This window comes from Bacillus rossius, chromosome 14 (genome assembly GCF_032445375.1).
Source record: "Bacillus rossius redtenbacheri isolate Brsri chromosome 14, Brsri_v3, whole genome shotgun sequence".
Classification (NCBI taxonomy): Eukaryota; Metazoa; Arthropoda; class Insecta; order Phasmatodea; family Bacillidae; genus Bacillus; species Bacillus rossius.
The window spans coordinates 36,149,373-36,172,447 of NC_086341.1; the positions used below are offsets into that span (position 1 = coordinate 36,149,373).

Genomic DNA, 23,075 nt, shown 5'->3' on the forward strand with positions numbered 1-23,075 from the left:
AAACATTCATTAGGATTCATATAGTAGTGATTCATAACCATTACTAAACCTGTGCAAATAATCAATATTTTGAATATAAAAACAAATTAATTTATTACTCATAACTGATTTGATTTAAAAATACTTCCACTTTAAAATAACAAAAAATATTTTTAGTACTAGAAGTGTAGTAAACTATTGATAAAGTATTCCAAATTATTCAAAAATTTAATTCATAGTTTTGTCTTTATATTTACAATAATAAATTGAAATTTTCTATGGAATAAAACTGTGTGCAGTGCAGCCTTTGTACAAATTATGTCTCATTTTAAAGCATATATATTTTATGCTCCCTACAACACATTTTACATTTAATAACATTTCATCGTAAATAAATTACATTAAGTACAAAAACTGTGTTTTTTTAAAATATATTTTATAAGATTTCACTGTAAAATTTTTGTTGAAAAATTATTTTCACTCTATTAATCTTAAAAAAAAATTCTCCCAATATGCGATTTTAATATAATATTTACTTTCGAGAAAGTCAATATTTGTATTCCAATTTAATTCAAACAAAAAACATAAGCAAAATAATTCTAACATTCACAAAGGCTTAACTATTATTATTAAAGTGCTGCTTCAGAAAAAGGAAGGTTTGGCGGAGGGGGGGGGGGGGGGGGAGGGGGGACGTTGGAGATGATAGTTCGAACGTAAAATTAATGTACGATTTCTTATACACTTAAATTCATGTATTAAACTTTTCTTTCATGAAAAGTTTTATTTATAAATTTGTAAATATTCCGAGGCCAATATCAGATATTTATTTAAGGAAATGTTTTGCAGCTGCATCCTTCCTTTGTACTATAGCTAGAGACCGGAAAAATTCGCGGGTTCAATGACCTGCAGGAAGAACTCCATAGTTCTACGTACACTCGGTCAAATGTCACCCACTCATTGGCTGCTGTCTTGTGAGACGTCCCAGCGTAGCAGCCTGTGATTCGATAAAGCTTTGGTCGGATGTTTCTCATTGTGGCCCAGCGTCATCCAGGTGAGTTGTGAGCCAATAGCAGAGGCAGCACTGAGGTATAACTATTTGTATTTTAACCTGTCCCGAAATGAATTCGCGAATTTTTCCGGTCTCTAGCTATAGCCCCTCCCGAGAAGTCTTCCTGCAGCCGCCCCTGTCTCCATTACACTTTAAAGATCACATTCGATGCTGTGGTGTGTCTCACCTGGTGTCTGAACTCCGCCGATGAACTTGTGAACTGAGAAGAACATGGCATCCTTGTAGACGGCAGTTTCATCCACCCCGGGAAGAAATGGATTCATGTCCAGCTTCACATACGGAGCTGCAAAAAAATACAACTGTGTAGCAAGCACTTTATTACATGAAAAACAAAAATTTAACCTTTTTTTTTGACATGATAACGTCTTATAAATCGTTGAACGCCGGCTGCACGCACAAAAAAAGTGTCACGTTCCGCCTGAGACGAGCGTGCAAGAACCGGCCAACCCATCGTGCGAGAAAATATTCTACGATATCAAACCGGTTAAGGCGGGCTTTTTAACTTATTGTTCGTGATTATATTTAAACAAATTATTTAAATTAAATTTGCAAAAAGAAACTGTAAATAATATTTGAAAATTTAAAAGTATGAAATTTTTCATCAATGTTTTCTTATTACGTTATTACGTAAAATTATCGTCCGTAAACCGACTTTACAGACAACCCCCCCCCCCCCCCTTATAAGCACTGCCTCCTCCAAAATGAGCTAACCTTCCTTTACATACTAACAAGCTATGCACAAGAATTACGGTTCGCATTGAGAAGGCTACACAGGGTGTCTACCAAACTGAGCTAGCAAAATTCCTGTACAATTTCTGTACATTCCTGTACACTTCTGAGAAAATTCCTGTACAAAAGTTTTGCACTTTACTGACATAACAGAAACTAAATTATAGTAATTTCTAAGTTTCAAAAATTTAATTTGCAAAGATATTCAGAAGATTTACAAAAATAAAGATGATTAAACAAAATTTACAAACATATGCAAGCATACATACACATGCCTGAACACTTGGTCTTAAAAGGTTTATTTAAAAACCTGTCCGTGGTAACAACCCTTTTAGTAACGTATCCTGATAAAGTTCAGCTGTATACCTTATAACACTTCTGCCTCAACACTGTGACATTTATACAAACAATATAAACACACTACACGACACTATTTTCAAAACAAATTATGATAAAAACATAAGTGACCTTGTAATATTTTATACATTACACCATTGATAACACAAAAATACAATTTTTATGAAAAGTTAAATTCTAGCCTTCAATTTTTTGTAAATGACTAAATTATTTCACAGGTCCACAATAGTCCGAAAACTCGATTTCAATTCTAAGTAAGTTATGGTACTTATTTCTGCAGCTCCTTAACACGTTCGTTGATGATGGACACTTCTCGTTCAGCATCCTCAATCAACTTCCTTTTCTTCTCCTTAAGCTCTCGAAGCTCAGCAGCAGCACGTTTATTTGCCTCCGAAAGTTTCATAGCATCTGCGTTCGCTTGTCGTTGTTCATTGAGTGCTTCTGTATACCTGCAATGCGCATTTCTTACTGAAAGAATCATGGGTTTTGTAATGTCAAGTTTCATCAATCCACCCTCATAGGTTACATGGTCATAAATACGACGCTGTGCAATGACAGACGTTTCTTTCATATTTTCTACTAAAATCTCTTTATTTACAGAAAATCCACGCTCTAAGGGTGCATTCCCATGTGATACGGTTAGGAGAAGTTTAACTACTGGAACGAGGTTTTCATACTCCTTTTTACCATCTATCAACTTCATCCAGAACGCGTCCAGTCGAGTCTCGGATCGTGAATATGTCTTCAGATCTTCCATTACAAGTGGTTGTGAACACAGAACCTTGTACTCACGGTCAGCCCTTTCTATTGTGGTAGCAGAAAAAAGATTTGCTTTAAGAACAATTTCAAGAGCAGATGTAAGTTGTTTGCAAGCATCAGCATTTGTAGACATGTGGCATGGGTTCAGACAATTTAATGCTTTGGTCAAAGGATATTTCAGAGGAGACTTTTGCATTAGTTTTACTACAAAATGCTGTAGAGCAGTGCGACAATCTTTACGAAAGAGTAAAATATCTTTTTCGGAGACGTTCTTGCACTTTCCCAAAGCTAACCTTGTCCCATAACCAAGGTCAACATTTTTAATGTCTTTAAGACAGATAAATGAATTGCTCTCATTTTGCTTCAAAACGTCTATTTTTTGAAGAGAAGTACTCTCAAGAACATTCTTCTTGACAATTTTCGTCATAGCATGCTTCACTAAAACTGTTAAAGCATCATAGAGGAATGGTGCCATTGGAGCATCACATTGGAATTCCTTTAAGAATTCCTCCACATTTTCAGCCAGTCCCTCAAAAAAAGCTATTTTAGCTGTAAGAAGATTATCTTTAATTGCCTTTGAAACTGTTGAAAAACTACGGCATGTTGGTTCCTTGGCTGTGCCTTTAACTGAACTTATGTATTTGTCAACATGTGGCAACATTTCCCTAGCTCTTTTTGCTACTCTTCCATTCTCAACCCAGCGGATTGAGCATACCTTCAGAGGAAACACATTAGATCCAGAGGCCTGTGTATAGTCGCCTCGTCGACCCGGAGCCTCTTTGAACAAATAGTATAAAGCTCTGAAGAACTCCATTATGTCCCAACAAGTCTTCTTGATACCAGTCTTAAATGCATTATGAACAGTGTGCAGTCCACAAGATCCAATGTCAAGAAATTGTGGAGCATCTGGAAAAGATCGGGTATCTTCAGCCAAAAGTTTCAATAATTTGAAATTTACATTAGGACCATCCATCGACAATTGAATGATCTTCAAAAAATCCAAATCTTCTAGGCCTGCTTTTATAGCTTTAAGAAGATCTTCAGCAGTGGTGTGATGCAGGAACACTGATGTTACATAACGAGAACATACTCTGTTTTGTGAAATGTCCCAGAATCTTGCAGACAAATCCATTTGTTGCTTTTGTGCTACTTTATTCATGCTTTCGTCAAAACCCAAGCTAAAAAAGTCACAACTGTTAATGCGAGTTTTAAGTTCACTATGGAAGTAAGGAGATAGACCATATACTATAACATAGGAAATCTTATCTTTTTGAAGTTGCATGCTGTTAGCAATATAATCGTCCGGAAACATTCTTTTGAAGAGGCTAACACTACTAGCAGCTCCTCTGAGGGAATCGTGGTTCATGACTGTTTGGAGGCACCACAATGTTTCAGCACGTGTGACTTCATCTCTTTTAAGATAACTACTTAAACCACGGTTGGTTGATACAGTATGCTGTTTTACTTGGTGCCCTACCTGTGAAACTTCACAACTACTAGCAACAGTAGAGCCCAAACCTAATGAAGGGAGCTTCGATAGTGAAGACACAGAGGAAGCTTCAGCTACAGCATTTGCTACTGCAGTTGCCACATGAACTGAACCGGCTTTTGTAGTCCACGTGTCAAGAGAGGTGGACTTCTCAGAGCTACTTAATCTAAGTTTGTGTTTGTTACCACTTGAGTGACTGACAACAGCTGTTCTTCCCATGGACTCAACCGAGAAAATAGTTCTACAGACTGAACACCTGGCAGAATGATTGCTTCCATCGACTTCTTGCAGCCATGGAAATTCTTCCTTCCATTGTGGTTGAAATGAATTTCTTCCTCGAATACGCCTAGCCATTGAGGCAAGTATAAAGGAATCACGTATCTACAAAAACATAAAAATGAAAAAAGGGTAAATTTTGAAGACAGTTAACATTAGGAGTATTTATAAATGCAAGTAAAATAGGATATAAGAATTTATACAGGCCATATAATACTTTGTAAGACACTAATATTTAAAGTAGCTACACCCGCCCCTATAGTAATTTCATAATTGGTTAGTGAAAAACAGAGCGCTAGTCAAATATATTTTTTTTCCATAAGTGTGTTAGTCAATGAAAATAATTTGTTTTCCAATCATGCTTGCCTAACACCATTTTAATCAAGATACTATCGCGTATGTTATAATGGAGGAAATACATTTAACCTCCAGTATGCTTTAACAAAGCATAAACTAAACACTTTATATTATTATTTAGATTATTTAATCAGTTAACGTAATTCCCGACTGTTGTTTACTAGAACAATTTGTTTGTAACTAGCCACTAGAGAATCCTAATGACTGAAGTTAAACTAGCCCTGGAAGATTCTGGCTTTGCTCACCAGAGCAGCTGCTGACATGCCAAATGTAATACAAACAGTGGCTGAAAACTCGGTCATCGGAGATATTTCTACATAATGCAAACTATAGAAATATATCTGAAATATGCTTAAGACCATAAACTCTGAAAGACGCGAAAAGTTATTAAGGAAAGCAAAATAGCGTTTGTTTTTCATCACACTATTAATTCGTTGCATTGAATTAATCTTACGCGAATAACATTGCCATTAAACGGATACAATAAAATTTCACATAAATGAAAGAAGACAAAAGGGCGCTACTTCAAATTATGCTGTAAATAACAGACGTCGTTACTTAAAAACAGCAGAAATTGAACAACGTTACTCAAGGAGCGGGTGTAAACGAGATCAATAAATAATAATGATGGTACTCACGTTTCAAATCCGCTTCAAAAAACACGCAATATAAAACTAAGGCATCCTCAAAGAAAAAAAAACGTACAATATTACGCAGTAAGCACTGATTAGGTAAACAACACACGCAACATAAAACTAAGGCATCCTTAAAGAGAAAAAAACGTAAATTATTACGTAGTAAGCACTGATTAGGTAAACACACGCAACATAAAACTAAGGCATCCTTAAAGAGAAAAAAAAGTAAATTATTACGCAGTAAGCCCTGATTAGGTAGGTAAACAACAAAGTGAATTACTAGAGACGTTGAAACTACTGACGAAATGAAAAACAGAGCGAGAGAAAATACAGTGTCGCCAACAAATTCTTCTTAATATTCCCCTCACATCTCTGGACCGAAGTACGGATTGACGTGCATTAGAAGCTAAAGCAATTACGAGTCTCTAGTATGTTTTAGCTAAAATTATCAGTCCGTTCTTGGACTTCTGATCAAGCAACTGACATAAATCTTATTGGTCTGTGCGAAGGCTTCTGTATTGAGATATATTTAAAAGTGGAAACACTTTGAAAATTGCACGAGCAAAGAAAAAAAATTCCCGTACACTAAGCAAAAATCATGTACAATTCCCGTTTTTTTCCCGGGTTGTGAAACTCATGTACAATTCCCGAATTTCCCGAATTTCCCGGTCAGTAGACACCCTGCTACACGTACAAAAAATGGACTTCGACAAAACAAAGTAGCTCTGAAACTGAACTTTTGACATCTCCAATTACGCTCTCACATGCAGGTTTTTTTTTTCTGACTGAATGAATCCCAAGAATGTAAGAAAGCTGACCACACAACTAGTACTAGCATGTGGTGATCAGACATAAATACACGTAGAACACGGATGAACTGCAAGAACATCAGAAATGGCGGATCCATGAGAATAGGGAAGTCTCTTGAAGGGCTGAAGACCTCTCCCTCCTTCCCCAAATCATTTGCAATTGCAACGTAAACTATATAAAACAATTTTTTTGAAAAAAAAAATAATAATAATAAGTTGTTACAACTCATGATCAGCGATGGTATTCCGCTTGGCCCCCACATTCGATTACGGGCCCTGGACCCAGTATCAGACACGCCACCCCCCCCTCCCCAACCCACAATTTTACAGTCACGTGCTACATTATAATTGCATGGTTATTTCTTACACAAGCTCTTTCTAGAATGTTATTTAACCTGAAAATACAGGGTATAATTATGGTTACTATTTTATAAGTCCAAACTAAGCGCTCTTTCTGTGCTTGCTGCGTAAAAGGGGTAAAGTCCAAAATCATAGTTTTGAGAAAAACGCGATTTAAAATTATCAGGTTTCTTGAAGACACCTTTTTTTAGCTTTATTAACTGCTTTTAGAACTTTGGAAACACATGAATTGTTTTAAAACAACGTCTCTAATCTCCCTTATCAATTTTCGCAAACTAACCCCCTTTACGCAACAAGCATATACTGGGTACTGGGTTCGGATTCTAGCCCGGTTTTATGCTTTGTGTTGTCCCAGCACCTCAATAGTCGAAAATATATTTGTAAACCGTACACTGAATAGCTTTCCAGTATTACCTGCGCACAAAATAAGCCCGATAAAAAATAAATAAAGTCAAAATTGTTGAATATTAAACTATCATTTCCATGGTTAAAAAAAAAAAAAAAAACTATGCTTGGACCAAACATCAATCGAAATATAAAATAATGCCCCAATTTTCATAGGAAATAATTGAGTATTAACTTGAAAAAAAGTATTTCACGTATGCGAAAATAATCATAGCCATGTGTGGTACAAAAGTTTGTAAAAAAAAAATTATAATAGTTAAATATTTAAGAATAAACAGGGTGAGGGCCCAGGCCCTGTACCCAGGGGTCCACCCAGACCCGCCCTTGTGGGGACCACGGTGTTCCAACTGACTTTCAACAATGTGGACATCATGTATGTGTGGGTGTGTGTTTGTGTGTGTAGTAAAAACTATAGAAAAAAATTTCAGTGAGTGTGTTTGAGTATTGAGCAGATTCTAAAGCTGTGTCGATGTCAGCTGCCTACCGGCGGTGGCGTAGTCCCAGAAGGCCAGCGCGCCGTACTGGTGCAGCAGCAGGGTGGTGGCGATGTCGTCCGCCAGGATGCCGGTGATGTTGGAGGCGGCCGAGAAGCAGCCAATCAGCTGCCGCGCCTGGCCGTGGTGGCTCTGCAGCTGCTGCTCCAGGTCGTCCAGGTCCAGGAAGCCCTCTTTCCGCTCCGCTATCCTGATTATCTGCGCGCGTACAGGCATACAGTCAGGGTCCGTGACCACACCAAGCTATTCCTGATATCTGCGCGCGCACAGACATACAGTCAGGGTCCAAACCAAGCTATTCCTGATTATCTGCGCGCATACAGGCATACAGTAGGGTCCGCAACCAAACCAAGCTGTTCCTGGTTATCTGCGCGCGCACGGGCATACAGTCAGGCATACACGTGGTCAGAGGGGGGCCAAACGAAGCTATAACAAGGAATTATTAGATACCGGAAAAATTCGTGGGTTCAATGACCTCCAGGATAGACTCCACTATCCTCTACACACTCGGGCAAATGCCAACTGTTCATTGGCTGTTGAATCGTGAGTCGTCTCGACTGAGTGTCTGTGATTCGACACTTCTATGAGTGAGGGTCTCTAATTGGACCTCATTACTCCAGATTAACAGTGAACCAACGGCAGAAGCAGCACTAAGGTATAATTATTTGAATTGTAGCATTTCACGAAATGAATACGCGAATCTTTCAGGTCTCTAGGAATTATTTTTGATAGGCCTGTTTTTTTTTGGCCCGGGGGGGGGGGGGTTTGTCTGTGGGTAACGGTATGGAAAGTCTCCGCCCCCCCCCCCCCCCCCAACCCACCCCCTTCTCGTTCTAATAAAAGTGGTTGGTCCCGTGTTCCTCCAACAGAAATGTTTTCAACTTTAAAACGCATTTTTGCCTATCTGATGACCTTCGGGTGATTTTTTTTTCAAAACGTGTAATTTTTTTAATGAACGTTATAACCTTACTAGTGACTGGAAAAATTCGTGGTTTCAATGACCTCTAGGATAGACTCCACGATCCTATATGTACTCGGGGAAATTACGCCTGCTCAATGGGTACTGACTCTTAATACCTCGTTAACTGGGATGCTTGTTATTCGATACGTCTTTTTTTTTTTTGAGGGTCTTCCAATGGCTCAGGGTCCTTCAGGTAAATTGTGGTCCGATCACTGAAGCAGCACGAAGTTTAAGAGTGGGATAAATAGCTACTAGAAATTCCAGCTGCTTGAAGCGTAACATGTGCGCCTGATATTGTGGGTTAGACCGATATTGCTCTGAATCCCTCGCGATAGACGACACTTCTCAGTCCCACGATAAGGACCGAAAGGGGTGGGGTGGCACTGCGAGGCAGTCGGATTTAGTTTTCCTTGCTGTCGCTGTGTTAGCTCGGGATATATGAATGTATGTTCATTTATAAATAGCGAAAACAAACGCATGTTTTGTAAAAGGTACCTAATGCTCGTGGTAAATTGCATTTGTGTGTGCGAAGAAAACGGAATAGAGGTAAGAATCTAGCAAATTGGAGAGAGAAAAATAAGTACACAAATTATTTATAGTATTCATGGGTCGTTTTCAATGTATAGCTTTAGGCAGTGTTATTAATAAAAACATGTGTTTTTTATCTTGATTTAAGGTTAAAGGAAAGCACAAAGACTGAAGAAAGTACGCCAATTGCAGAAACTACATCTGAGAATGCTAAAAGCAAGAATAAATTACGTTATGAATAGTTTATATTGTGTATTTTATTTTGTAATAAAGAAAAAACCTTTTTACTTCAGTAACTACTATTCATGAAATATAGATGTGTTATATATGTGATACATTATATATAAAATGCATTTTAGTGTTAAATGGGATACAAACAAGAGATCTTAATATATTTTATAAATCCAGTGTCCTGATGTTTGTTTCCAGTGAACTCTTCACCAAGTCAACTGATTTCGATGAAAATTAGCATTTATGTGTAATTTTTTCCAACTTGAGAGATATGATAGTTTTTATTTAGATTAATGGTCTTAATAATTTATAATAATAAATAATAAATAACCGATCGCCATGGGTAAACAAACAATCATAGGTCATAAACATACAAACCGTAAATGTGTGACATTTCTCTATGTCCAACACACTGACATATAGCGCAATCCAGTTTGCTTTAACTCGCAGACAATAAAGCTATATGTGTTTAGCCCGGGCAATGCCGGGTACTGCAGCTAGTACTTTTATATGCTACGTAATGAAACAACATGATAGTTTTGAAAACTTGTAATATTTTTATGTAGGTATATTATCAATTTGTATGTAACCGCGAGGTAAACTATTGTAACTTACCTATGTATTTTGTTTACAAATCAGCTTTACAGTTTTGTGTAATTATTCGTATTTTGTGCTGTGCTTATAAGTGTTGTAACTGCAAAATCTGTAAAAATTATCCCCCAATAAATGCCTTGCAAAGTAATATCTCACGGTATATTTAGTTCATTTAATTTTTATACAACTATTATTATTTGGTTGAAAATAAGATGTATGCCAAGTAACCTAAAAGCAACTAAAAATTATTAATTGTATATCCTCAATCCAGTTAAATTTTTGTAAATAAACAGTACTATAAAATATATATGTGCAAAGAATACTCTAAGAATAATGTAAATGAGGTGGACGCGAATGCAATGACAAGAGAAATGCAGAGTAACCCGACAAGACATGTGTTATCGAAAACCAGACTCAACAAGGCGCAGATAACAGCCGGAACCCGACCACTCTAATGGCGAGGATTATCTACAGCGCTCGAGTCTTGCTGAAGGTATGGAATAAAAGTGTCATATCTCCAAACAGTGAAGTGGCAAATTTTCGGCTCAAACATGAATGTGCAGTGACTTACGCGTGTGCAAGTAATTCGCAATTGTATGAAGATAATTATTTCCAAAAATCATATACTATAAAAGAATGTTACATGTAAATTGTTCAGTTTTTACTTTTTTGTTATTCCGATTACTTTATTTTCTGCCTGTTGTCAAATTTGCGCTAATTTAAACCTTTTTACTAATTAATTTTGCTTATTAATAACAACATTAACCGCATTCTGACAACTGAGATCATTCATTATACATTTCCTCAAAGACTTGCCGTCGCATTGACCACTAAAACAGCTCTAAATGAAGCCCTTTATCCAGTGGCGTAGCGTGCCATCTCGGCGCCTGGGGCGGGAGACCCATTTTGCCGCCCCCATTCTATAGGTGCTTGATTAAAATTAAATTTCACATGCAATGAGGTACCTTTTATTGAAGTTAAAATAGGATGAGCGGTTTTACAAGTGGATTCTACGGGCCTTATGAGCAGCGAAGTCAGAAATAACTTTGTCAAAATCAATATTAGCAGCCAATTCTTGTTCAATAGACAATATAGCCAAGTTTGATAGTCTAGCGGAGCTCATAGTAGATCTGAGGTAATTTTTTATTAGCTTCAACTTCGAAAAACTTCTCTCACAACTTGCAACACTAATCGCCAAAGTCAAATATATACGAATCAAGATGACTATATTGGGAACCGAAATTACGAGATTCAGTTTTTGAATGAACTGGAGGAGCTCCAGTGGTCCTTTACCACTTATATCTTCCTCTGATTCAGAACAGGCAACAACAACAAACTGCTGAAGACGCTTCCGCTCCATCTGAAACTCGTCCTTGTCGATGTCTTCTAATACATGGGAAAGATCACACTTGCTGTCCAAAAGTTTCGCTGGCATCAAAAATCCGAACTTGTCCGATATTTCTTGAATTTGCTGGAATCGAGTCGTCATTTCTTGAATGATCTTGTCGAATGATGCGATAATCTCTCGACGGATTTCCTGTTCGTGAGACAAAGCTGCATCTTCAGAAGACTCATCGCCATGCATGCGTTTGAATTCTTCTCGTTTTGAGTTCGATTCCGAGTTTTTCGCAGAGAGTCTTAGCAAAGTCAATTGCTTCTTGCACGAAACGGTCTCCACTTTCCACTAAGAAGGTTTTCAAAGCGCAGAGTTTCTGAGCACACTTATCCACACTTAGTCCTCGTTGATGCAGGTAAATCTGTGCTTCATCTACTTCAGGTAGCACTGCAGCCCAAAAGCCAAGAAAAGTTAGGAAGTTAAATGACTGCATGGCTGTCAGGAGAAGACTGGCTCCCGATCTTGTTTCGGAAGTTTGAGATGAATCTGTTAATTGTTCCAGTACCTCAATAACTACCTCAAACTTATTTTTAAGCATCTTGACAGCTACATGTCTAGCGCTCCAGCACGTTTCAGTGACTCGTTTTACTGCTTGACCTGTGACGGCAACCAAAGCGTTCCATCGAACAGTTGATGCGGAAAAGAAGGCAAACAGCTTCTCCAGAGTTCCAAAAAACGTCACGGAATCCACTGATTCAGAAGCAGCGTGTACCCCAGCCAAGTTTAGTGAGTGGTTTGTGCATGCAACGAATATAGCTTTCGGATTCAGTGCTTTAATCCAGGCTTGAACTCCATTGTGGATCCCTGACATTGTGGCAGCATTGTCATAAGCCTGTCCTCTCAGATTCTGTATGTCCAGTCCGTCTGATGTTATCTTCGCGATTATATCGTTGCTGAGATCTTCTGCATTTTTTCCTTTTGGTTCGAAGAAGTCAATGAAAGATTCTACCACGGCGACTTTTTCTCCTTCGATATGTACGTATCGCAGAACTTGGCTCATTTGGTCATTGTGAGAGATGTCTGGTGTACTGTCCAAGATTACGCAATAATATTTAGCTTCTTGAATACGACGGATGATGGTGGATCGAACTTGCTGTCCCAGTAAGTTTATAAATTCATTCTGGGTTTCTGGAGATAGATACGAAACTGAGACTCTTGCTCCCAGCTTTATCTTTGTCAGGTGTTCCATTAGAAGAGGGTCGTATTTAGCTAGGAGGTGCACTAACTCCAGAAAGTTCCCGCGATTGCCACTATCATCTCCTCGAATGTCTTCTCAATGTCCTCTGAAGGCCAGATTCTGTTTGGCTAAGAACTGGATAATTTCAGCAACCTGTACAGTACATCCCTCCACTTCTCCTCACTTTCGAAAACTTCTTGTTGTTTCTGATCGATGGTTGCTTTACAGTTCAGGCGAACTTCCAACTCCTTCCATTTCAAGAAGCTCTGTTCATGGCCCAGGCTATTTTCATGGTCTACTATTCTTGGATTTAGCTTCCACCATTTGTTGAATCCTTCTTCAGATGCGAAGTTAGAGCCGGAATTGCCAAACAGCTTGCAAGAAAAACGATACAAGGATTGCTTCAAAGGCGAGTACACCATCCATGTTCGGAGAACCTTTTCGCTGTTAGATAATGGTTTGTAGAACCACTCTTTGGTTAGTTTTCGGGTACCGCCTTTCGTTGAAGTCCCTGAGCGAACAACATCGGCAAATTTGGAACCGATGTGCTGTACTGAGTCAGATCCGCGACGTACTAGAAGCGTTCTTACTTCGTCGGTCATGGGAGAAGGCCAGCAACCTACATCGTCGAGATTCACATCTTTGATTTCGGCAAGAGCAGAAGGCACGATTTCAATTATGTCTTCTTTGGCAACATTCACTTTTTCTGCAGGCTTATGACTAGATGCTTGAGGTACTTTTGATGAGTCGACTTCGTCTTGACCCTGCTCTGTGGTGGGACCAGAACTACTTCCAACTGCGACGGCAGGTACGTCTTCTTCTTGTACCTGTAAAATAAGTTATGTATTCCCATGAATATTGGCCGGAGGACACGTTCGAATTTCAAATAAGTATTTTATCTATCACAAAACAAAAGTGGTTTTGGTGACGGCGCGGTTTGCCGGGCTTATAGGAAAATTTACAAACAAAATTGATTTTGTATGGCAGCTACCTTTTTTAGAGTTTCCCGGTAAAAACTGACTGAGTAAGCCATCTTATAGATGTTATTAAAAGATAAAATGACGAGAAATTTGAGAAAAATCGTTGGCGCCATTTTTGAGCTAAATGAAAAATTATGTTTTCTTTGTATGACAGGTACCATAAATAATCAAGTTATCCAAAAACAAAACAAAAAAAAATATTCCTAGACTACTACTAGATTTACAAAACATCCCCTATTGAAGTTTTAAATTCAAGTAGCAGGACAAAATTCAGTCGTAAACTTAAAAAGATGTACCTTAACTCAATGTAATTTATGTTAATATACTCCATACTTTTTAAACAATAATCAATGTTCAAACAGCTATTAGAGCAATTTTAAGTGTATTATAAAATAAGATTTAATGAACGAGTGTGACTCCGTACTTGCAGACAAACCTAGGTGAATATGTTTTGCGAGACTAATGTAAGAAATATTGTAACTTTTGTAAACAATAAATAAATAATAATAATAATAATAATAATAATAAATAACTGGAGTAATTCTAAGCCATGCATGATTCTAGATGGAGGAATCATATACCTACTTACACTAGAATCACTTCCGCTGCTGCAGGATGCCACCGAAGACGTTAACGTGGCTTTCGAACCAGAACTGGAACTAAAATATTTCAGTAATGCACCTTGAGACTTCTTCGCATCTGCTTCTTTCTTAGCCTTTTTTTTGCGGAATTCCGCACCGCTTTCTTTGACTCTTTTCATTTTCAAAAACTAGTTCAAAGATTGGGTAAAGTTATAAATGTTTAGTTTTAGAAGATTCAACAGTATTTAAAAGATCGAAACACAATCAAAATGACTTTCGTTCCGTATCCGAAACTCTCGCGAAACAAACATACGAGTAAAGCGTGATTGCGTAACGGTACTTCACGATGCATTAAAACAAACAAAGATCAGTACTGTAGCATGTGTGCTACAGCTGCTACCTTTGATAATGTTTATGTTGGCAGAAATGGTTAACATATTTTATTAATCTTTCGGATGCCCTGGTAATACGAGTTATTTTGGATTTAAGTTTGTTATATGTTGTTTTAAAAAATAAATTTGTAATTCTTGTTTAGTCTTATTATTTTTAAGTTTAAGATTTTAAGTTATTAAATTGGTCTGGAAAGTTCGAGGACACTACCGAATATGTTGGTAATCGCTGCGCTAGACGGCGCGCGAGCAGAACAGCTGATTGTGTGACGTCAGGTGAGACGGGCGAGCGGAGTCGCCTGGTAGGCCCAGGCGGGCGCGCACGTGAAGTAAAACGCGGGTTGGCCATGGTGATGGTTCCACATCGAAGTAACTGTATACGAGTGTTCCTTTTTGAATATGAACGGGGTTCATTTATGTAATTTAGAACGCTTTGGTACGATGAACGCGAGTGGTTGGTGAGGCGTGTGTGAATATCGCGAGGATTTTCCAAGGATGAATTATGTGCGCCGAAATAAACTCCAAGACGGTATGGCGAAGGATTCGTCATATCCGTACAATTACCTGCAGCTACGGTAACGTATAATGGTAAGGGTTTGCCATTAAAAACACTCGTGAGCAAACGAGTGTATTTGGTGACCGGACATCACGACGTCAAAAAGCAAGTAAGTGCCAGCCGTGCCACTGCCCCGTTGACCCCTTTGACCCCTGGTGCGGAACTATAATCTGTGGATTTTTGGGATTTAAATTAACGGACTAATAAAACTGAAACTGGGATTTTACGTTCAGCGTGTTTCACCCAATCCCTGCCAGACCTATAAGAAAAAAGGCGTCGACCGTTAGAAAATGACTTAACTGAGAAGGGCTTGTAAACTCATAATTAGTAATTTGCTAAATTTTTGGTATATTTATTTGCATGTTAAGGTGTGTCAATTTTTTGCTAGATTTCGCCTATGTTAATTGGTATTTACAGCGGTGATACGCCCGGTGCATATCTATATTTGTATTTGTATTAATATGTTCTTATATATTCTTAATGCCTTTTTGGTAATTATATTTAATTTTCGGAGCTCCGAAGTATATGATCAAATTATAATTTTTTGGGGGAATTGTTAAAGTATTTTTTTTAGTATTATTATATAGCTATTTTTTTATAAGTAGTAATAGGGTATGCATTTTATGATGGATGCGCCGATTTGTGATGAAACGATTTTATGATATATATATTTATTAAATGTTGTCATATAAATTTTGCGTCTTTTTAACTTGCTGCCTCCTCTCACTGTTCGCAACCTTATTAGTATTTTTTAAGCCTGCTATTAGTTTGGGTTTTAATATTTTTTTTGGGTTTACCTGCGCTCGCGGTACGGGGCAATATAGGAGTTTTACTGTGTCCCGGTTTGCGGAAGTTGTTTGGTTTGCCCTGGGTTAAGGTAAAACTTTATAGTACAATGCGTAGTACTAAATTCAAAGAGAGGCATCGACACGGGCCGACGCGTGAAACAAAAGATTTTGTATGAGTAATTAACATAATAATGAGTGCCGCTCAACTCGGCTCGCGCGCGCCGGGCGGCGCGGCGTGATGCGATGTTGCCGTTCCTATGTAAACAAACAAACGTTATAAAGAGCTCTGTCAGTGATTTCGCAGTTTTTCTTTTAAATAAATATTAAAAAATAGTTGGTGCGCAAAATTTTAGATAAAAATGGAACATTATAGTGTGTCTGACACATGTAATGAATGAATCATAGATCAGATCTCAACCCGCTTCACCGGCGACCCGCCCCCGCGGGCTGCCGCCCGGGGCGGGCCGCCCCCTCCGCCCCACCCACGCTACGCCCCTGCCTTTATCGCCCTCTTAACTAGTCTGGATTCTAGCCTATCTCGAAATGAATCCGCGAATTTTTCCTGTCCCCAATCCTTACTCTATGTACACTGCTTCAAAGAGAAGGCCATGAAAAGAGTCTTTTAAATAATTGAATTTTTTAAGAAAATTCACTGTCAGGCATAGCAGTATTTTAGAACGCCTAACTTCGCACATTTAATTTTAAGTATCTAATGATCTTGCTTGATAAAAGAAAACCTAAATTTTTATATTTTGGTTCTAAGTCGAAATTTGAGTTTTGTAATTACTTATGTGCGTTTTGTTGGGTACAAAATATGAAAAAAAAAATAGGTAATAATAATTTTTGTATATTAAATTCGGGTCACGTTTACTTTTTTGTATAAAAAATCTATGAACTCATAACACTGTATCAGGACTGAGAGCCGGCTGCTATATTGGTTGACGCCATTTTTAAATTCTTCATATTGTAATTTAATACAGCTCGACATTTTATATATAATATCACGCACAGAATCCTAAGTGAATTCGAACAACAATAAGCCATTAGAACCACAAAAATAAGGAACGCGCACTGCAGAACTAAACAATTTAGAAAATCACAAATTAGAACTACCATAACTTAAAACACGTCATAATTTATAAACAGGTAATTGTAGAACTACCATAACTTGAAACACACATCATTATTTAGAAATAGGTAATTGTAGAACTCGCATATCATGAAAAATGTGTTTAAAGCAAAAAATCACAACTTATACATCATAACTTATACATGTCATCAGTTACACTTTAGAAACGCTCAAAGCAAAACAAATAAAAAAGATAATCAAAACTAAAAAAAAACACGATTTCGAACCCTTATAAATTAGGGAGACGTAATTGTAAAACAGGAGTATGTTGTTAAATGCTGTCACATGTAATTGTAAGGAAATAATCACTAATTATACGTGGGATGGGGGTGGAGATGTTTAGAGAGGGGAGACGAGGGAGTGTTTAGAGAGGGGAGGGGAGGGAGTGATTAAAGAGGGAGTAGGGGGTGTTTAGAGAGGGAGGAGGAGGGGGTGTTTAGGTGAATGGGGAGGGGTGTTCAGAGAGGGAGGAGGAGTGGGTGTTCAGAGAGGGAGGAGGAGGGGGTGTTTAGAGAGGGTGGAGGAGAGGGTGTTTAGAGAGAGAGGGGGAGGGGGTGTTTAGAGAGGGAGGAGGAGGGGGTGTTTAGGTGAATGGGGAGGGGTGTTCAGAGAGGGAGGAGGAGTGGGTGTTCAGAGAGGGAGGAGGAGGGGGTGTTTAGAGAGGGTGGAGGAGAGGGTGTTTAGAGAGAGAGGGGGAGGGGGTGTTTAGAGAGGGAGGAGTAGGGGGTGTTTAGAGAGGGAGGAGGGGGTGTTTAGGTGAATGGGGAGGGGTGTTCAGAGAGGGAGGAGGAGTGGGTGTTCAGAGAGGGAGGAGGAGGGGGTGTTTAGAGAGGGTGGAGGAGAGGGTGTTTAGAGAGAGAGGGGGAGGGGGTGTTTAGAGAGGGAGGAGGAGGAGGGGGTGTTTAGAGAAGGAGGAGGAGGGGGTGTTTAGAGAGGGAGGAGGATGGGGTGTTTACAGAAAGAGGGGGAAGGGGTGTTTAGAGAGGGAGTAGGAGGGAGGGGGTGTTTAGAGAGGGAGGAGGGAGGGAGGGTGAAACAGGAGTGACGAGTGAGGGTGGCGCACCTTGGAGCCGACCTCGCGCCAGGGCAGCAGGTTGGAGTGGTGCTCGCACGGGCCCACGAACACCACGGGCGGCTCGGCCAGCTGCAGCGCGTGGATGAGCTTGTGCACGGCGCCCGTGCAGCCGTGGCCCGCGAAGATCACGGCGTCGTGCTCCGAGGCGTGCACGGCGTTGCGGAATATGTCCCGCGCCTCGTGCCTGCACCAGCCGACACCCCCGTCAGCACTGCCCTCGACAATAGCATCATCCTTCCCACGGCATGACTAGAGACCGGAACAATCCGCGGGTTCAATGACCTCCAGGATAGACTCCACAATCCTCTACACACTCGGGCAAATGCCAACTGTTCATTGGCTGCTGACTTGTGAGTCGTCTCGACTGGGCGGCCTGTGATTCGACACTTCTATGAGTGTGGGGTCTCTAATTGGCCCTCAGTCCTCCAGATTAACAGTGAACCAATGACAGAAGCAGCACTAACGTATAATTATTTGAATTTTAGCATAACACGATATGAACCCGCGAATTTTTCAGGTCTCTAGGCATAACAAATTAAGCTTGAATTCAATTAAAAAATAAAAAATAACCGTAGCCATGGGATGAATGAAGTTACAATATCCTTCTTGGAAACTGGTTTCCGGAGGATTCTTCTGTAAAAAGTACCAAACAGTTTACTTTTTTTCTGTGCAGCGAAATTTTTGTTGACTTGGTAGCTGGAACGCTATGCGGTTACAAGTAAAACCTCACACATACACGATGTTTACAACAATGTATACAAGTGCGATTTAATGCTAACTTGCCATCGATCGCTTTTCCATCCTTTTTTTTCTCTCCGCCGTCGAGCGCCCCACTCATGATCGTTGCAGTCATCGTAGCCCTCTGAGAGTTAAACTTCCGTTACGCTCTGGCAGACAACCCTGTAAGACTTGGTGTCTCGTCGACAACAGATTAATTAGCGGCGAGTAAAAAAGTAATAATGACTGACCAATTTCCAAACAACGAGATCAATTACAACAATTAATAAGTTAAAAAAAACAATTATTTATTTAAGGGATTTTTTTATATATTTGTGGTAGAACATTAATACAAGCTACTTATAACTAGGGCCACGTATTTTTCGCGAAAATATTTCGATACTATCTGAGAGTTAAAAGACTGTAGCATCGTCTGTGTTTCCCTATTGGTGAGTTTCTTTCAGGTACATGTTCACTGTCAGAACACCAATCACAATTATTCAGTGCATAATAAAACGCATCCTGAGTGGCAGTCAGCAGCCAATCACAAGGAAGAATCAGCTGGCTCAGGCATACCATATTTCAGTCTGATGGGCGTTCAGATTTTCTCCGAAAAAAAGCGTGCCCCTTCTTATAGTCTGTGTCATCTATCTTGTCTCAAAATTGAACTTTCTAGAAAGTAGTACCAAATGTGCCCAATTCTGTAATATCAATTGCAAAGCAACACTTTATGTTTGTTTACGAACATTGGAAACCACCACGAAGTTGTTAACAAACGCTGCTGACGGAATTATAATGACAGAGGGACACGCGGATAATTAATTACCACTTTAAGAACAGAGACAAGCTACATGGCACAGACTATGTCACATATCTGATTATTAATTACTTTACATAATCGTTGCTGCCATCAGTAATATTGCACACCCATCAGTAATAATACATATGCACGCAATAAAACACGCACAAAACGAACACGGTATAAAATACTAGACTTCACCCTCAAGCCTATACAGCAACAAGCTAATTCATCTTTTAAATTATTTTAAAAAAATAAAAAAATAAAATAGTACACAGGTTAGCAAACCACTTGCTAAAATAAGTTTCAGGACACATATTCATGTTTAATATCAGATTTTTTAAAAAAAATTACCTCATTACATGAGATATTCGAAGGAAATGTATCCTATGAAAAAATATTCCAGACGTGTCATTAAGTTGTCCTGCTTCCGTGATAAACAAAATTACATTCCATGAGTCCGTAACTCGACGTGTAAATCAGTAACAATCAGGGGAAATCCGTAATGATTGGTAGCAGTGCATGTGTCCCACAATCCTCGGGCATGTTACAACTCGAGTGAACTTTTTTGACGTGACAACGTCTAATAAATCGATGAACGCCCGCTGCACGCACGAAAAAGTGTCCCGTTGCAAACATTGTCCCGTTACGCTGTGTCCCGTTACGCTCATTGTACGCTTGCGCCGCATCTATCTCTCTTCCACTCGATTGGAACAACCATCGATTTGACTTTCTCGAGGCACATTAAACTTGAAACACTCCCATTCGTTTCCTACTTTTCCTATCATCGTCCTATCCTTAACAAAATAACACAGATTGGAAGAAGTTAAATAGCAAACATGTATAAAAGTTATAGTTAAAATAATCTCTTCGTTAAAGTAATAAACATATTTGAATTAATGAGTGCAAATAAAAGTAAATTTATCAATTAAATTGTAGATTTCATTTCACTCCTTCTTTGTATCCATACAAAATAGTGATAATTCAATAAAAATGATTCAATTTTATTCATAAAAGTATGCAATCATTTCATCAATGTTTTTTATGACGTTGTCACGTTAAACTATCGTCCGCAAACCGACTTTACAGACAACCAAATTTTATTGCTTTTATCGGAGCCGTTTCATTGTATAATTTAAAATTTTGGTTTGCACATTAAATAATTCAACAGTCGACGTATCTGCTCCGGTAGCGAATTCTAGCGGCGGGTGCAGAAATTATGTGAGATTAGCGTCCATAAATGTAGTTGAAAGCACAATTAGCGTATACTTATCTCGCTCGGCATGTGGTGTCCCGAGTATCGTATTGCGAGAAGGGAAGAAAGACGTCTACTGAGGCCGGACGCGGCGAGCTATACGCACCGGTAGAGCGTGGACTGCAGCGACGTGATGCTGGTGGTGGTGTGCGTGTTGCCGTAGCAGGGCAGCACCTCCTTCAGCACGTAGTCCTCGATGAACTGCAGCGAGCGTCCCGAGGCCGTGTAGTCGCAGTACACCACTGCGCACACCACACAAGGCATCAGTTACTGCATGGACCACGTCAGCGCTCGTGATGCAAGGTCGGTGTCCTCTTCCCACCCCCTCCAACAATCAGGATGTTTTATGTATAGGTACCTACTTACTCGTAAGTTGAACTTTCCTGTCGCAAAACCCCCGTAATAACCATTAATGATTCAGAACTGCTACGATAAACACTCCACCCTCTCTCTCCACCTTTACAAGGGAAGTTTTGGAACTCCTAAGATAAACACCGCCACCCTCTCTCTCCTCCTTTACAATATTTACAATATTTCACCGCAGCAGTAGAAATGCATGATGTGACACAAGCCTCAGAGGAGAGACATCTGTTTGATAAATTACCGCAGGATCTTATATTAAATAATTTTGACCAATGAAAAGTTTTTCTTTAACTTTCTACTTCAAAAATGTTATTACTTTCCAGCAGAATATCTCCTAAGATAAACACCACCACCCTCTCTCTCCTCCGTTACAATGGAAGTTTTGGAACTCCTAAGATAAACACCACTACCACCCCCCCCCCCCCACCCCCCACCCACACTTTACAATGGAAGTCTCCCAGAAGTCACTCGGTGGCGTCACATACACACTGTGAGGTTGGACCATAGCGGTGGTCGGTTTCTTCAGTGTGTCTCGTCCTTAGTTTCACAGTGTTCATTTACTCTCTCTTTACAATGCACGATTTCTGTCTCATTTGCGCTGTCCTTGATTAAATCAATGCGTTCCGTTACCAGACGTACACCACAGAGCGCCTTTATAATGCAATGGAACATTTTTTTTTACTGTAGCTGAACCGTTGTATTTTTTAAAAAGAAAATTAATTTTGTAATGAAAATTTCGGAAATATATTTTCTGATTTTATTTCATCTGATAATATTCCATTTTTACTTATAAGGAGGCGTAACTGAAAGACGCCATCTTAGTGCCTAATGCTTTTGTCAGCTAATTTTTTTTGTATCATTTGATATTAACAATTTTGGATCTGTTTGATCATAGTACTTGTTTTAATAGTGACCAACTGCTGTCACAAAAGTTTTGGTTTTAGAATTGAATATTATTATTTTTCTTTCAGATTGACTACAACTGTAATAATAGCTACTGTCAATAGACAATATTTTATAGTCTTAGAAAATTAACAAAAAATAATAATATATATAACCAACGATGATATACAAAATAATATAAGTTATGTTAACATGCCGGCTATTGGCAATCTAAGTGTGAGACACAAATTACTTTGTGATTTTTTTTTCTAGAGTAATTGTTTACATGATCGATGTTGAGCCATTTACTTAATGCATTCTTGAGAGACTTTAATCGTGCAATCTGGGAAAAACGGTCGAAAGAATATTTCGCCGCAGCAGTAGAAATGCATGATGTGACACAAGCCTCAGAGGAGAGACATCTGTTTGATTAATTACCGCAGGATCTTATATTAAATAATTTTGACCAATGAAAAGTTTTTCTTTAACTTTCTACTTCAAAAATGTTATTACTCTCCAGCAGAATATCTCAATATGACCTAAACTTCTTACCATTAAACCATTATAATTAATAAAACACTTATTTATTTTTTCCCCTTTTCACTACTATTTTAATGTTTGTAATATCAAGTAAATTGCATGTGTCTGGAACAAACTATGTATCTGTATTACTGTTATACCGTTTTTCTGTAGGTATACGTTTGTATTTGTACCAAATAACTGATATTTTGACGTGTCCGATAACATTGCATGATTAATATTAAAAGTACAAGAATTTTAAAATAATTACCAATGCACCAGTTGAACCATTCTTCAAACACATAATTCTGACAAGAATTTCAGTAACACTGCACCTACGAACACGATGGAAATAGACAATATTCCCACTAGGGAAGTATGTAGTGTCCGCCTTTGTTGTCGAAACGTGGGATCCTCACACAACTTAGAAACACACA

General features: G+C 38.8%; 1 protein-coding gene across 2 annotated transcripts in view; it reads right to left on the bottom strand.

The window, feature by feature from the left end:
* LOC134538770 (uncharacterized) overlaps nucleotides 1–23,075 on the bottom strand; it is a 301,464-nt gene that overhangs the window by 43,132 nt on the left and 235,257 nt on the right. The window contains exons 2-5 of one of the 2 annotated variants that reach the window (XM_063380259.1): nucleotides 20,981–21,116; nucleotides 18,092–18,287; nucleotides 7,709–7,916; nucleotides 1,215–1,331 (exon numbers count right to left, since the gene is read on the bottom strand). In XM_063380259.1, the coding sequence (XP_063236329.1) occupies nucleotides 1,215–1,331; nucleotides 7,709–7,916; nucleotides 18,092–18,287; nucleotides 20,981–21,116 (657 nt within the window). Of the gene's footprint in view, nucleotides 1–1,214; nucleotides 1,332–5,653; nucleotides 6,535–7,708; nucleotides 7,917–18,091; nucleotides 18,288–20,980; nucleotides 21,117–23,075 lie in introns of those variants that run through there. The other variant, XM_063380260.1, reaches the window with a different exon arrangement.